This window comes from Puntigrus tetrazona, unplaced genomic scaffold (assembly GCF_018831695.1).
Source record: "Puntigrus tetrazona isolate hp1 unplaced genomic scaffold, ASM1883169v1 S000001062, whole genome shotgun sequence".
Lineage (NCBI taxonomy): Eukaryota > Metazoa > Chordata > Actinopteri > Cypriniformes > Cyprinidae > Puntigrus > Puntigrus tetrazona.
In genome coordinates this window covers 428,089-445,106 of record NW_025048651.1, presented here as the reverse complement: position 1 = coordinate 445,106, position 17,018 = coordinate 428,089, and the positions used below count along the sequence as shown (strand labels likewise).

Below are 17,018 nucleotides of genomic sequence, written 5' to 3'. Positions count from 1 at the left end.
AGAGAAAAACTAAACTACAAGTATTTTGTATTGCCTGACGGGAAAGTACTCTATCGTACAAAAAAGCATTAAAACTGCTAGATCTGATCATTTTTAACCCCCAGTATTTATTCTATGCAGTGTCTAAATAACACAAAAAATAAACCATCAACAGGTGCTGATTTACAATGGCTTCCAGTTACTTTTAGGATTGAAAGTACTTTTACTCGTTTATAAATCACGTAATGGCCTAGGACCTAAATACATTGTAGATATGCTCACTGAATATAAACACAACAGAACACCATTAGGATCGAGTCAGTTAGAAATACCAAGGGTTCATACAAAACAAGGGGAGTCTGATTTTAGCGATGTACCGCCCTCGGTTGCAACCAGCTTCCAGAAGAGATTAGATGTGCTGAAACATTAGTCACATTTAAATCTGTTTAGCTGTGCATTTATTATATAAACACTGTATCCAAACTGATTGCACTGTATTTTATACTTTAAAATTTGTTTAATGTTTTTAAATTCTTTATTTTATTGCTATGATTTTTTTTATTTTATTTTATTGATTATTTTGTTTCCTTTTATGTAAAGCCGTTAATTAAAAAATGGCAAATAACAGCTACCACTAATTGAGGCCCACCCACTGAGGGCGGAATTGTCTTTTCCTCTTTTTTCCCTTTTTCTATATATTGTATATATTGAAGCTATATTTACGTTGAATTAAGTAACAACAATTAATGATATTAATATGAAAAAATATAACATGTACTAATAATTTAATATAAAATTTAATATAATTGTGTTATCAGACTGAATTGAATCATTGACATGATAATCATAATAGATCAAATAAAACCATCAAATCAGTGTCGATTTTCACCCCTATTGTTCAGCCCTATCATTAGTGGTACCGTAGTAAAAACAAAAGAATAATAATTTATATATATATATATGAACAACAACAACAATATGACATATTGCATCATTTCATTAATTTATGTTAGGAAAATCTGAATTACATGGGACTTAAGAGTGTACATAACAGTCTGGCTGTTACGCCAAGCCAGCAGAGGGAGCCCTTACCTCTGGATGACCTGTGATCACTTCCTCTGCTGCTACGTCCTGTTTTGAGACTATAAATTCTGAAGCAGGCCCCTCACCTGCAGGTTGCATTGTTTGTTTAAAGTTAGCCTAGCTTTGTGTTTCCTTTGTTAGAGATTCTTTGAATGTTTGCTGCCTGACCTGACCTCTGCCTGTTTTTTGGATTCAGTCGTCGCCTTGCCTCTGATACTCCTGTTTGCTGTGTTTCGACGTCTGCCTGCTTTGACCGTGCCTTCGTCCAATAAAAGCCTGCGAATGGATCCGCACGCCTCAGACCCCTCAATCGTGACACTGGCATTGTTAACCTTTGATTAACTGATCATCAGCATTTAACTGCCTCTGGACATAACACCAGCCATAACACTGAGGTCTACAGACACCAGCAACGTTCTTCGAGAAGCATTTCCAAACAGTTTGAAGTCCATCATTCTACAGTAAGGTAGATTATACACCAGTGGGAGACATAAAAAAAAAATCCCAGCAGATCCACTCCAAGATCAGACCGTGTAACGCTCAGAGAAATGACTTCACCGCTGGCTCCACAGGTCTCAGTTAAAAGAATAGTTCACCCAGATCTCATTCTGACTGAAATGCTGTGGCATGAGCTGTGCATAAACAAATGACCACAAACCTCAATAAACTAGAGCAATGTTACAAAGATGAGTGGGCCAAAAATTAAGTTCAACTGAATTATTTATATATATAATGTATATTTGTTCAACATCTTTACACTGTGAACACTGTCTCATTGTTTTCTCCTATTATTGCAACTTAAATGTACTGTAGGCTTTAATTCTACACATATTTAACAATTATGTGCAAAATCTTGTGCGAAACTCAGTAAACACTCAATGCTTCTCTTACTATTTTGAGTAAAACAAATACACTGTAAATACACTCAAGAACACGCCTTTCACAAAATGTCCAACAAATATTTGGTCAAAATATACCTGATCCATAACTGACAGAATGTTGTTGCAGTACTACTAATAATACACTAACTGTATGTCTTTAATATTTGCAGATCGCATATAACATTACCACAAATGAAACAACCAAATAAAAGTGAATAATCCTTCTAAATAAAAAATTACAACAACCATGTAAGTAATTATAGCTGACTTTACAGAGACTTACCTCTCGCTTATTAAACAGGGCTGGCCACCTGTTCTTAAATTCACTAATGACAGGCAAATCTTTGGCCAGTTCATGTCCATCAGCATCTTGATAACCTGCCCATTGTTTCTTTTAGTCACCTCAGAGAGTAGATATGGACATGCTTGCCTGCGGCCATGGTGGCCGTGTACTAACCTGAAGTTTTTAAAAGCTTTAAACTGGATGTGTGAAGTGAGCCACAATCTTTACACCAAAACTCTGTGAAAGGAAAAGGATATCAGTACAAGACGAGAGGTGACGGATCCGTGGTCAAAATACAGGCAGGTTGGAGCAATAATAGATGGGTATGGCATGGACAAGACACAAGAATAGTCCAGCGAACAAGTGGGGGTCAGTCAACAGCAGGTCCACAAGCTATAATCCAAATCAGTGGCAAACAGGGTCCAAGATGGCAAGACAAGGTACATGGGCTATATTCTACTAATGGGAAAACCAGCAAGGATTGGTGATTACTAGACTAAGAAAAACTAGAAAGAGCAGCTCTCACTAGGGGAATGATAGATGCAGAACCAAACAAAACTACGCTATAGATTTAACTAAAGTTTCACGGAAGGGCTCCTTATTGTAGCTGCTTGGAGTCCACGTGGTGGATAATGACATCTTGTGATGAATAAATGGAAGTTCATAGATCAAAATCATGACAACTTTAGCACAGCAGTACCCAGTAATATTTAATTTACTTGTAGTAGAGTTAGCATGAAATAAGTTTTAGCACATTTAGCATATTTATTTTTCACTAGGTCGCCGAAGGAAGCCATGAAGTGATCTTCACCCCGATTGAAATTTTTCTCTCCACAAATCAGACACTCTTGATGGCATGCGTTAGAAGAGAAGAAAAGAGAAAGATACAGTAGAAGAAAGAGTTAAAGATAAACAAGTGATGTGTGACTCAACAATGCCATACTACAAGACAGAGCTCATGCAATCCAGTCACCCTGAAGACACACAGGAAGTCGAGAAGAAGCCTGTGAAACGATCAGTTTCAGATTCCTGCTTCAGTCGCTTCAGCGCTAAATGACATGCAAAATGAAACTGAAATGTCATCTTGCAGTTGTCCAGTTGCTGGACACTTGCTGCTGTATTTGAACAGGTGTAGTGTAGAATCCAAGTTGAGAGTAATGATTCTTTTCTCAAGGATCTTGGATGCGTTCAGCTGCTGAGATAAAATCCAAATATAAACGTGTAGTGAGCAGAAATGACAGAGACACTGAGCAGGCATGGGATGTGTGTGGTGTGTCAGTGGATCAGGCTCAATCTGACGCTGCAAGAGTAAACACCGAGCTGATCGACAGCTTCCTTATTCCTCAGAAATGAAACTTAAGTGCAGCGCTGTGCAGCCCCGAACAGATTCTTCCCTTTTCAGTAAACACCAGCATGACAACTGTGGAAATAAGTAAAACTGCGGTTTCTCATTGAAAGCCCGAACTGTCGAGTTTAAAAGACCCCTGCTCCCATGTCTCAGAACAGATGAATAGTATCTGACAAGAGACTGGAACATGAGCGTTCTCAAACTTATCCTTTTAGTCAGTGAGTATACATCCATACCTTGATCTCTATTAATATATAAAAGGCGAAAACCACATCTCTTCCTTCTTAATTTCACCCTCTTATGCAAAAAACACCTTTAAGACTTGCCGACTATTTGTTTTCTTAAAAAAACTTTAAGCTTTCTATATTTTCTATTTTTTTTTATTATTTATTAAAGACCTCTTATTAACAACAACTAAAACGATTTGTTTTTTAACTGCTTGTCTTCTAAAAAAGGCCTCTAAGACTAGATTTCTTCTTATTTATAATTAAAGCATCTCCTAAATGACTAAATGTATGTGTAAATGTGTGTGTGTGTATGTATATATATAGGTGCATATTGTGTGTATATAGTATGGTCCTTGGTCTAAACACTTGACTTGTGAGTTGTGGCTGAGTAAGTGTGATCTTGTGTTGTCTTTCCCAGGCTTCGGCACACAGTGTCACACAGTCACGGTGAATCTGAGTGTCCAGCCGGAGCAGAACATTTCTCTGCCCTGCTTCCTGAACTCCAGCTCGGAGATGGCATGGTATCGTCTGAGCTCTGAGAAGATTACTTTACTCGTATCGGCAACAAAAGGAAACCTGAAAAAAGATTTCATTATTTGCCATAATAAGGATGAAAGTCACTTCAGTCTGGAAGCCGACCGGAAGCTTGAGTCGGTCAGTTTGGCTATCAGCGGGGTCCTAGAGTCCGATCTGGGGCTGTACTACTGCGCTCTCGGGGTCAGTGCAAAGACGATGCACTTTGGGACTGCCGTCAGACTCACTTTTGCAGGTTAGTGCAGCATGTTATATTAATTATGTTATAATTCTAAATGAGATGTCAAAGCCATAAAGGTGTTTAGTGGATCACTTCTCCAGAACAAACCTCTTCCTTCATCAGCTTGCTTCAGATATAGTGGCGTCATATTAAGACTTCCAACTAAATGGCAAATACATTCACTAATTATACTCAGCAATTCTACTTTGTCATAAATTGCCATATTCATAAAAAATACAAAAGTACAAGAACATACAATAACAGTTGTCGGAATAAATGCTGAATTTATTTGTTTGTAGTTTTCAGCTTTCTGAAAGAGCTGTTTAGTATCTGTAATCTCTCATCTGTTCCAATCAAACTTTCCACAGTTTTTTTTTTGTTGGTTGTGTTTCAGATGCTGATGTGCAGCGCTCGTCAGAGAGTGTGGGCTGCAGGACGCTCTCGGTCTGTGCTTGGGTCGTGTGTGGGTTTAGCAGTCTTCTCTGCATGTGTGTGGTCTGTTACAGGCAAGGTGAGAAACGCAGAAGCCTTCACTCTTAACTTCCTGTTTTATTTTGAACTGTTCTCTGAGGTCCACTCATAAAGCTATCAAGATTTGTACATGAAAGAGAATGTAACTATTCAAATAGGTAAAATAACTTGGATGTCCCAAATATAAATATGTTAACTGAATGAAAGGGACACTAATTAGAATACATTATTATTATTAAATATTGTACACTAATCTGCACTAATTCATGTTTCTGTGGGACAATGTGAGAGACACCTGTCAAATTTTATATATTCTTGTAAATATGATCAACAATGTATAGACACCTTGGGAACAGAATTGCTGTAGTATTTTTTGTAGCATTATAATATGATACTTTGCTAATTTAGCTTTATAAGATAATAGAACTTTAATAATTAGAATAACCATGAATATTTGATGATTGAACTTAGAATTGGTGGTGGTGCTTAATATATTGTTTAGCATTTCTATAAAAAAATAACTGTGATAAGAAATGAAATTGTGATATTATGAATTCTACTACTAATAACAACATAAAACACATGGATTAATGAACTGCATGCTTCATGAATATTAATAACGTTGTCTGTGTAAATTAATTTACTGAAATCAAAACAGGCCATTACGGAACGAATTTCCAGACTATTTTCAAATGGATTGGATTGTACTTTTAATATGTGGATGCATAAATTGTGCCATAATCCAAATGCAAATTTACTTTAAACAACTAAAATGAAGTAAACAAAGGAGTGAGTTTTTACTAATGTGTGGATCTTCGCTAAAAAGTCCATTTACTATTTTTTCCACAACTTGGAACTGCACAGCATCTTATTTTTAGAGCATCTTTATAGTTTGGTTTCTGCGTAGACCTGCAGAAGAGCCCTCAGTCAAGCTTGATCAATGGCCCACCAGTCACAGGAAGGTGGCACCAGTCTGTCATTAGGTCACCAGGAACCCTTGCAAGGCTTCAAAATGTTCCTAGGACAGGTGACCCAGGGAGGAGGCACCATCTGACCAGCCTAGATTCACATCCGACGGGGGACCAGGAGGTGGATTTGGCTCCACCACAGCTATCTGCCACCTGGTCAATAAAAAAGGAGTTTCCTTCTTCTCTGAGTGTAGGACGTTCTATCTCCTACCACGGCACCTTCCACTCTGTTCAGCACAGGAACTCTAAGTCTCTTCAGTCCCTCCTGTTGGCTTCTCAGGCTTTGTGTTCCAGTTCGCCAGGTGACCGCCCAAGTACAGTCAGTGCAAAGCGAGAATGCTGCTGTTCATCACGCGGAGGTTGCAACCCTTCTCTTGAAGGGTACAGTCGAGTCTGAACACCTAGCTGAGAAGAAGGTGGGTTTTTACAGCCCATAGTTCATTGTACCTAAGAAAGGCAGAGGGCTCAGGCCAATCCAGCATTTGAGAACTCTGAACCGGCCCCTTGATGAAATTGGCCTATCTTAGCAATGTGTTTGGAAAGCAAAACAAATTAAATCTTCAGCTTCAAGGCAAAGACAAGCATTCACCTCATCTAGGGGCAGATGCACCTCGATGAGGGAAATACTGCTGCCTTTGAAAATCTGCATGAAATTGTTGAAACCAGAACTTCTGTACTGTACATGTATTAACCTGCACATCTCTACATTGACAGAATTGTTTAAAAAATACTTTCCAAACAACAGCATCTATTTAATATGACAGGTTTGTATTTGAGTTTTATTTACTATATTTTTTTGTAATTAGCACGATTGATTTTTAATCTGAGGTTTCCAGACACTGACTTTGGAGTGCAGGAAGAGGAGTTTGACCATTCTTCTTCATTTTGCTACATCCTACATTTGTGAGATGGGATTTTTAGCTGTTGCTTCACTGAAAAAGTGTGTGTGTGTGTGTTTGTGTGTGTTAACTTCCCTGCTGTTTGTGCCCATTTGGGTGGGTTAAATGTAGAGCACAAATTCCAACTATGAGACACCATAACCTGGCCACATGTTATGTCACGTTCCTTTCTTTCCTTTCCTTTTCCTTCCCTGAAAACCTCTCTATGTAACTAGATCCTGGACTTTCTGACGGGCAGACCTCAGTCAGTCCAGATCAGGAACAGCATCTCCAGCACCCCCACACTGAACACTGGAGCTCCTCAGGGCTGTGTGCTCAGTCCACTGCTGTTCACTTTGCTGACTCACGACTGTGCAGCAATGCACAGCTCCAATCAAGTTCGCTGATGACATGACCATGGTGGGTCTCATCAGCAAGAACGACAAGTCAGCATAGAGAGATGCAGCAGCTTACAACTTAGAGCCAACAATCTATATCTGAACGTCAACAAGACCAAGGAGATGATTGTTGACTTCAAGCGAGCAAAGAGTGACTATTCTCTGCTGTCCATCGACAGATCCAGGGTGGAGACCGTCTAGAGCACCAAATTCTTTGGTATTCATCTGTCGGACAACTTCACCTGGTCACTCAACACCAGCTCCATCACCAAGAAAGCCCAGCAGCGCCTCTACTTCCTGAGGAGGCTGAGGAAATCTCACCTCCCTCCACCCATCCTGACTATGTTTTATAGAGGGACCATTGAGAGCGTCCTGTGCAGCTGCATCACTGCCTGGTTTGGGAATTGCACCGTATCGGATCGCAAGACCCTCCAGAGGATAGTGAGGACAGCTGAAAAGATCATTGGCGTCTCTCTGCCCTCTATTACGGACATTTACACCACACGCTGCATCCGCAAAGCCCACAATACAGAACCCCACACATCCCTCACACACATTATTCACCCACCTGCCATCTGGAAAGAGGTACCGGAGCATTCAGCCCCTCACAACCAGCCTGCTGAACAGTTTCTTTCCACAAGCCATCAGACTCCTTAATAATCACACCTGAATGGTCTTTCCTGTTGCATAGGCATTCTTTGCACTTCATATTTATTGTTGTTTGTATTTTGTGTTCTTGCACTGATTTTGTCTTTGCACTGCTTGCAGCAGTTTGCACACTGGGTTTTGCACTCTACTCCCCTGCTGTTTGCACTAGTCTGCACACTTTGCACTTTATGTGGCTAAGACACTGTCTTAGCTCAATATGTGAGTTTTTTTGTATTGTGTGTTACTTCATAAAGCACCAGGTCCAGGAGAAACGTTGTTTCATTTCACTATGTACTGCACAGCTATATGTAGTTGAATTACAATAAAAAAGCAACTTGACTTGACTTGACTTGACTTGACTTATGCTCAGACAATGCTTGAGAGCCCTTAGGGACAAAACAGCAGCCCCTTTTAAAAAAATGGCATCCTTACGTCCTGCCACTGGGACTAATCCTTATGAAAGCACTTCAGCAACCGTGTGAACATCACAGAACTTGTTCAGAGGAGAGTGGAAGCTTCAACCCCAGATGTTTCAGATGATTTGTAGTAGGTTTGGCCAGGTAAAGGTAGTCTCAATTTGACCCAATGCCTTTTGTGGTACTCTCTGACTAAGGCAATTATATAAGGTAAACATATTTAATACATATAAACTATGGATGGAACAAGTTTTTTCTAAAGATGAAGAAGGTGTAAAGCTAGCTACTAGCGTGACTCTCTTCAGGGTGGTTTTGCCCCTATTTAGTCCAGCTCAGGTTCCTTTCATGAACTCTGTGTTTTAAATGTGCTCTATTCTATATATAATCACTTTAAGTTTGTAAAACTAACGTTTTTCTTTATAAAGTTTTACACAGCTTCAGTAGCTAACTAGCTACCTAGCTAATTACGTCATCGACAGTGCTAGTGCTGACAATAAACAAGGCTTTGTAAAAGAAAATTCTCATTCGATTTATCTCATTCGATTTATTAATCAAATTATTACACACTGTAATAATTTGATTCCTTGTTTTTACTAAATCGAAATGAGCAAGCATAGCAAACCATGGCCATGATGTGCATAATATAACCAGAATGCGTGTGCGTTTACTTCCAAATTTTAATATAACATTTTTGTGCAGTGTTCCACGGAAAGAATATTGTACAATTTACTGTTGACTTAGCACCAAATTACAAATGCTTAAGTATGACTTAATGTAACTTGCCTTTTAAACACACTCGAAGATAATGGTGGCATCTTTATGGATTTCACCAGCATGCGATTTGAACTGCGTGGGCGGAGTCTAATTACATCTTTACAGAGTTGTTTTACCACTGATAATCAACTCTGTGCAATAACACCAAACGCCATTTTACTCTGAATGTGTTAAAATGACTCTTTCGGGTGTTAAAATCAATCAATTTTGTTTAACATCAAAATTTCAACTCTCCAATTTTTGCTGTGTAGTTAAACCACAGTAACCACAAATTATCTACGGCCTTGCTACACAAACCATAGTTTAACCTTGGTATTAGTAATAAAACTGGTTATTCAAATGGTAATCAATGAACCAAAAATAATTTCACATGTTTCTCTTTTAGGTTCTTCCAGGATCTCTTGCATCAGCTGCGTGAAAGAAAACTCAAATGTCAAGGTGGGATGGATTTGATTCTCTGAAATTGAAAGGAGATATGCAATAAAGTAGCATAATAATGGCATATTGGTTCATTAACACAGGGTTGTTGTTTTCCAGGCAGCAGATGTCCAGTACGCCAGTCTCCGCTTCCTCCGGCGGTCCAGAGCCATAACTCCAGCTCCTGTCAATGTGACATACGCAGCTATAGCCAACCACATGCTCTGATTTCACCGCTTTTCATTTCTTTCATATTAACAGAGAGAGTTTGAGTCTGCTCTACCTACACCCATATCAACCTGTATATATATATATATATATATATATATACTCTACCATTCAAAAGTTTAGGGTTGAAGTCTGTTTTGTTCAACATGACTACATTTAGTTGAAATATAAAATAAGTTTTAACCATTTATTTTCAGAATCATAATTTATTATATCAGGATTCTTTATATATAAATTTTAAGAGAACAGCATTTGTAACATTACAAAAGTATTTACTGTCACCAATTTCTAGTATCTTTGTTTTGTATGGTAGTGTATATGTCATGTGCTATATTACTATATTATGACTGCTGTATTCTTTGGTTTCTTTTTAATTTGTTTAATTATATATAAGCTTGCTTTCTTAAGATGACCCATAAAGCTAAGATATAAGTGCATTAATGTTATAGTTACGTATAGTCAACTCATATAGACTGTAGGTGTCCCGTGTGAACGAGTGTGTTGTTTTCATGAGGTGATCAGTGTTGAGTAAATGACTTGCTGTCTGCTGCTCCGCTGTCTGTCCGTCTGTGTCCAGTGATGTTCAGCCAGAGAGGCGTACTGGATCTCCCCCTGAACACACAGCTAATACACATTACTCCAGTCACGTTTACATCATTTGTGTAATCCGCTTGTACCATTATTTCTGTTGTAATTTTGAAATAAACATTTTCCTTGATCAAGTACTACGAGCATCTTCAGCGGCTGATTAGTGGAGGAAGAAACTCACTGCATCCTCATGAGTGTCCGGCGTCCAGGGGCCTGATGAACAAAACAAGATCACTGTTTGAACCGAGTGACGTTGTAGTGACCTCTGATGAAACTACATCTGAATAATGCAAAAACTCACGCATGTGCACTAATACCCTGATCTTATGCTATTAACAGAAAGCATAACATTATTCCATCCCTACCTTCGTTTGACATCCTTTGTAACTGTAGACCTGATGCGATTCCTGTTGGCTCTGGGGGGAAAAATCAATCATTTATTTAACTAGTTATTTTTCTTTGTGCGTGTACTTTGTTTATAATTTTGGACACAACAATAAGTCGAAAGCACCTGTTTCTTTTCTGAAGTTTCTTCTCCTGCTTTTCCAGCCGATGGTCACAGACAGAAGGCCGACACAAAGCATCGCCAGCATGCAGAGAGCCAGCAGGACGGCCGCCGTCACTGAATACAGACCGCACAATGCTTTAGCGGCACTTTATCAAACTTTGTATTCATTTTTTTTTACTTTTACATTGATATCAGATGTTTATCAAAGCACCATGACATGGTACTTTCACTTAATTATGCAAAATGAAGCATAATAATTCCAGCTCTAGGACAAACCATAACCCCACGTCCGTTACTGTTCATCATTTTTTTGATGAACATCACTAACATTAGCCAATGAGAGAGCTGCTTTATCTTCTTTAGAATCCCTTTCTACAGCACAGATTTTTACACACCTCTCTAACGTAGATTTGTGTAATGTTTGTCCAACTGGGTTCTCTGTCTAGCTCTAGAATTTCATTCAAATTCAGTATGGGTTGAATTTATGCAGAAATACAGAAAATGCTTAAGAGCTTTCTCATGCAACTAGGCGACAAATGGAACAAACTTCAACGTAACTTACAATATTTATTTATATCCGCACTGCTGCTCTCAGTTTCAGCCGATTCTGTGAAAAATAAACGTACAATCTTATTGCATTAGAAAATGAAATATATTGTGTAATGAGAACTGTGATACGATCGTTGCGCGATTCATGTCACATTCATGTACATTAGATAACAAGTGTTATTTTAAAGGATGATAACATATAGACATGTGTTTAAGTTTAAAGAAATGTGTGTTAGTGGAGCATGTTCACAGGCAATGTGATGATCTACACCTGGTTCCCTTGACATCTGTGTGAACTTCATCCACTAAAGCCATGGCCATCGATGTGATGGCGATAATGTGTTAACAGAATAGATCTGCAGAGCTACTTTCTACTGCCAAAACATCCACAGACATGAAATCACTCCTAAAACAAGATGCACAAGAAAGACAGGCATGCAGAGCTGCTGCACCAGAGGTCCTGCTTACATCCCCACACACAGTCAACATGACGGGGCAGGACAATAATATAGCCCCCCAAAACAAGTAGATCTACCTCCAAGACCGGCTCTCACACATATATTATCAACACTTTTGTTCTCACAGGGAACACATATCACATTCTTGCAGGCTCTGAAAACTACATCACACACTTACAGACCTGTCTTTCTCCTCCCTTATATCACCATATCTTTCTTTTCACAGATTAACATACTGGTCATTAACCAAAAAAGTGTCCATTCAGCTGGGATTACTGCTCTGCTCTCATCTCTGGGTGCCGTGGGTATTCCACTGGGTGGCCTGGGGAGGAGAGGTATCCAAAACACATCAACTGGTCTCTGGGGTTTCTCCTCTTCTCTACATACACTACACATATCACTGGGTCCCATCATTCAGGCACATTGCTTCTACCAGTGCTACGCTGATGACCCACAGCTCTACCTCTCTTTTCAACCAGATGATTCAACTGTAGCTGCACGGATTTCAGGCTGCCTGACAGACATCACGGCATGGATGAAAGATCATCACCCGCAGCTCGACCAGTCTTCCCGGCCACTCCAGCTCTACAGGACGACTTCACCATCCAGCTTTTCCCTATCTGCTTCTGTCAGAATTCATGGTGTAATTTTTGATGACCAGTTGACCTTCAAAGACCAAATTGCAAAGACTGCTGATCTGCCAGATTCTTACAGAGCATGCTGGTCATTTCTAGGCTGGACTACTACAATGCTCTTCTGGCTCGACTTGCTGCAAGCACAATCAAACCGCTACAAATGATTCAGCCCATGATACACCTCTCTTTATCTCCTTGCACTGGCACGGTATCATGGATTTCCTGCAGGAATACCCTAGGGAAATTCCTATCATAATAGAAATGATGGTATGATGTTTAGTATTTTTTTGCTACCTGTGGTCACTGTAAGGACAGCCATCTCTCTGTTGTTGCACAGATAAAGCCCAGAGTCCTGCAGCTGGATACTGGAGATGATCAGGTGGTCTGTGGTATGAGTGAATCTTAATGTTGGATCGGCTCTCTCTTTCTTTACGGTGTTGTTTTTATAAAGCGTGGAGATGAAATCTTTTCTGGACCGAGGAGTGCGTTTGAACGCCCATCGTTGCTTCAGTTTATCAGACGTTTTGCATGGCAGATAGACAGTTGTGCCCACAGGAACTGTGAAGTTATGACCTTATGTAAGAAGAAAACAACTCTGAGAACACACAGGTTTGAGTTCAGTTTAAATGACGCTGTGAATTAAGTGTTTGTCTTCTGCTCACTTCAAATATATTGCATGATTCTAACTAACCTTTTGGGGTCTTGACAAACTGTAGTCACAGCATGCTTTCAAAAGTGAGTCTTTCGTATTCCAACGGAAGAAAGAGATTGGAAAAATACCTTTGAGCACGGTGATATCTGCCACTAGCTGATGGTTGCAGTAATATTGTCCTGCGTCTGATTCCTGCAGGTCTTTAATGGAGAGCTGGCCGTCTTCAAGCAGCTGGTGTTTGCTTTGGTCCAGGTAAGACACCTGCTTTCCTCGTCTCGAGGCGATCACTCTTTCCAGCCCATGGCTCCAGTCAACATATGAAGCATCGGAACACATCAGGACAAGAAAATGCTTTTCTGGGGCGCTCAGCTTTTGCACTAAGAAAGTTGAAAGGTCAGAGATCATATGCTCACATTTCACATTTAAGTGTAACATCTGTCCATAATACATCTGTTTTGAAAACCTGTCCTCTGAGGTGAGAAATTAATATCAAATGGGCTCTTTTTACTCACGCTCACATTTCACCGAAACACATGCATCATAACACTTTCAGGACAGCAGGCACCAAACATCACACATATTTTCACATAAGTAGCTTGTATAGTATTTGAAGTGTTTTCTAATGAGAGTAACAATCTAAAGCACCGTGTAGAAAGCGAAGGAGGTCGTTCTGTAAACACTTTGATATGAACACATTCAGAGCTGAGGCTGACTGGACTTCCTCATCTGCTCCTATTTATACCTTATCAGAAGGAAGTGTGTGGACAAGTGGCAGCTACTGTTGCTCTTTTTTGTCTCTAAACTGACACCCGTTTTGTATTTCTTGGTAGGAATTAGGAATTCAGGTGACCTGGTCAGACAGGCTAGCTGTTTTATATGTCTCTCAACACACACTGACATGCCTTCCTTTTAGTTATTATTAAATGTCATGCATTGAGATTATGGAGGTCAATAGGGCATTTTCTCACCCTTATCTGAATGTCAATATGTAATTATTCTACAAAAACAGTTAGTGTTGATGTACAAATAATTTTGCAATGTTGGAAAAAGTTACATGAGAGAGGTCGTACTTAATATCCAAAGGGGGCAATGCAACATTTAAAACGTCTTGTAAATTATTGCGTCATGGCGATTATTCGTTGTTTAAGACAAAAACTAACATTTGTTCAATATAACAAAACTAATTTGTACAGGTTTGATGAATCTGTCATTTTTAATCCCTGATAAAAGTGAAAGCTTCTCAAATACAGTTTATTATTTAAGAATCATGTATTAAATAAATGATAACACATCAGAGGACACTGTTTCACGGCACATTTAGGAGATCATCAAAGACAACAGGGTTTTTAACATAAAGATCCACTGACATCAAGCAGCGGCTGAGCAAGCAAAAACGAAAACTGGATTTGGATTCGTTTTACCTGAAGTGTCTTCTTTGCTCAGATGTAAGATGAAGAGAAATGTCCAGGTTAGAGCAAGGTTTCTCATTGCTGTGACTAAACCAGTTCAGTGTTCATATGACTGACTTGACTCTCTCATTCCACTTATCCCAAAGCTTCCTTCTTGTGTGTGTGTGTGTGTGTGTGTGTGTGTGTGTTCGTGCATCTGTCTGTCTGTGTGTGTGCATGTGCGTGTGTGTGAAGGAATGGTGTCATGAATGGCGTGGACTGAGTCGAGAGTTCTGGAAACATCAAGTATACCAGTAACAAGATTCTGAAATCTACCATTTACAAAAGTTGAATTTTGGTCTATATCTGGAACACAAATGCTCAGGATACAAACAAAGCGTATTAAATATAGATATGCTTTTTTTTTTGATGACACAAAAATAATATATGCTGTATATTAAGTATTTATAAAATGTTAATTTCTCTGTTGATGTGAGATGCTATTAGGACCTGGAGGATCCAAATGCAGTGTTTTATTAAAGGTCCAAACTTCAAGAACAGGTCATAACACAGGCATCAGTCCGAAACAAAGGGAAATCCCGAATCAAGGAACACGGAAGACAACAGGAAACAAGACGGTCACACAATAAAGACTTTGCATGAAAACTGAACCAGACTTTTATAGAGTGATGAGACACTGAGTGCTGAAAAGATCAGGCAGAGAATTATGGGAAAGAAGTCGAGGAAGTATAAGTAGTATATCTAGCAATTGTTCTTCTAGGATAACAGAGATCTTTGTAGCTGCAGTAATACTTTTGGGATTACTAAAAACCAAGATTTCTCAGTATGTTTTCAGAGAGCAATATCTACGGACCAGCGGTTCTCCGCTCCGGTCAGGTGCTCTGTCTGATCCCACAACCATTGCCGTAGAAGACTGATAAAGACAAGTGCTTTTCCAGAGAGGCAACGGATAAAGAAATTTAGTTCTTAGTAGATGAAGCAATGTCTGCTCTCGTTATTTCTCTCTTGTGGCTTTTTTATTTCTTTCGTTCTGACTCACTTGAGACTATTTCCGTGAGTAGAAATATGAAATGAATCTGCCATTGGTTTTTGGTTACTTTCTTTCCATCTACGCAGATGAGTCACAACATTAAAAGCGCAGACAGGTGAAGTGAATAATAAAATCTCAAGGGGTGGCATCACAGTTAGCTTGTGTACAGGGCAGCATGGTTTTAGCATTCACTTTGACACCTTTGAAACCTCCCTGAAAACCTTGTACCGTTATCTTTGGATGAAACCCCTGTTCCTTAGACAAGGTAACAGAGGCAGAAGTCAGAAAGAGCTGGTAGGTGCGATGTTGTTTTGACCAAAAGAGTGGGACACCAAATGCAGTTATCTGATCCCAGCTCTTTTGTACGAGGTCCTGAGGTTTGGCTCTAGTGCATATTGACTGGGCATACTCGAGAGATTATGAAAGCAGACATTATTAAGTAATCAAAGAGCCCCTACAGTCAGAAAGAAAACAAATAAAGTGAGAGTATGTGCACATAATGCTGCTACAGCGCCAGACCAGTGTACTACTCCCCATGGAGGATAAGAATAAAACCACTTTTATACACCTGTTAGTTTTTTACCAGTTTGAGGCCGTGCCACATTGAGTTACTGAGGCACTGGTAGCTTTCCAACGCCTCGATGGAAAAATCTGTTTAAAACGTCAACCTAGTCCTGATCTACTATTATGTTTCCAATGGCTTGACCGTCTTTGGAAAGACCTCTACAGCTCTTCAACAGAGATTAGAGAAAGTTGGTCTGTAATTGTCATTGTCAAGTCGCATGTGAAGACACTGCAGCAGAACAAGACAAGACAGCACCAAGCCGTTAGTCCTTAAGATCTTTACTGGATTTCTGTGAGTATTACATCACTTACACACACAAACACACACAAACACATTTAATCAATGAATAGTTTATATGTTGACCACATCGATAGGATTATTTATTTTTTATATTTTAAAGATTAGAGAAGATTCCTTTAGAGAAGGCACTCTCAATCTCTTGCAGACACCAACTGCTCGTTCCACCTGAGGTAGTTTCACATTCTGCTCTGTGTAAAAATACAATTAATCTAAGATGTACACATGAGCTTCTTGTTTTCTTTATCTGACCCGGTTCGTCTCGCCCTTCATCAGCACTCACACTTTAGATGATGTTAAAAGTTTGTTGTTTTCATGGAAAGTTCATTGACCTTATAGTTCCACAAACAGCATTTCTCCGTAGCTCTGCTGGACTTAATATAACAGTAAACAGTATGGTGTTATAAACAAAAAAGATCCAAAAAGGTTTTTTTCAGTTTTTTTCCAAAACAATTAAATTTTTTTTCTTTTAAAGCTTTGTGATCACATATGACATTTTAAATCAAGACAGAATAAAATGAATATAACAGCTGATTATAAAGTAAAGCATATGTGATACATGAATTACATATTT

General features: G+C 39.2%; 2 protein-coding genes across 8 annotated transcripts; one reads left to right on the top strand and one right to left on the bottom strand.

The window, feature by feature from the left end:
- Window positions 1-871: 871 nt before the first annotated feature.
- On the top strand, window positions 872-10,478 carry LOC122340558. 4 transcript variants are annotated; one of them, XM_043234121.1, is made up of 7 exons: window positions 875-1,528; window positions 2,114-2,192; window positions 2,342-2,666; window positions 3,006-3,792; window positions 4,220-4,570; window positions 4,950-5,066; window positions 5,934-7,453. In XM_043234121.1, exons 4-7 carry the CDS (start codon window positions 3,762-3,764, stop codon window positions 6,389-6,391), a joined length of 957 nt encoding a protein of 318 aa, XP_043090056.1. In that variant the 5' UTR covers window positions 875-1,528; window positions 2,114-2,192; window positions 2,342-2,666; window positions 3,006-3,761; the 3' UTR covers window positions 6,392-7,453. The 4 variants fall into 4 exon arrangements, with proteins under 4 accessions (XP_043090058.1, XP_043090056.1, XP_043090059.1 ...); XM_043234124.1 differs by lacking the exons at window positions 875-1,528; window positions 5,934-7,453 and adding exons at window positions 9,494-9,546; window positions 9,646-10,478 and having other exon boundaries at window positions 1,543-2,666; XM_043234123.1 differs by lacking the exons at window positions 2,114-2,192; window positions 2,342-2,666; window positions 3,006-3,792 and having other exon boundaries at window positions 872-1,528.
- LOC122340559 lies at window positions 8,994-14,736 on the bottom strand. 4 transcript variants are annotated; one of them, XR_006250263.1, is made up of 9 exons: window positions 14,565-14,736; window positions 13,272-13,520; window positions 12,786-13,064; window positions 11,412-11,456; window positions 10,853-10,963; window positions 10,707-10,757; window positions 10,523-10,554; window positions 10,207-10,377; window positions 8,994-9,709 (listed from the first exon to the last, which is right to left on the bottom strand). XR_006250263.1 is itself a non-coding variant. In XM_043234125.1 (8 exons), exons 1-8 carry the CDS (start codon window positions 14,629-14,631, stop codon window positions 10,261-10,263), a joined length of 951 nt encoding a protein of 316 aa, XP_043090060.1. In that variant the 5' UTR covers window positions 14,632-14,735; the 3' UTR covers window positions 8,994-10,260. The 4 variants fall into 4 exon arrangements, 3 of the variants coding, with proteins under 3 accessions (XP_043090060.1, XP_043090061.1, XP_043090062.1); XM_043234125.1 differs by having other exon boundaries at window positions 8,994-10,377; window positions 14,565-14,735; XM_043234126.1 differs by having other exon boundaries at window positions 8,994-10,365; window positions 14,565-14,734.
- Between the last annotated feature and the right edge of the window lie 2,282 nt (window positions 14,737-17,018).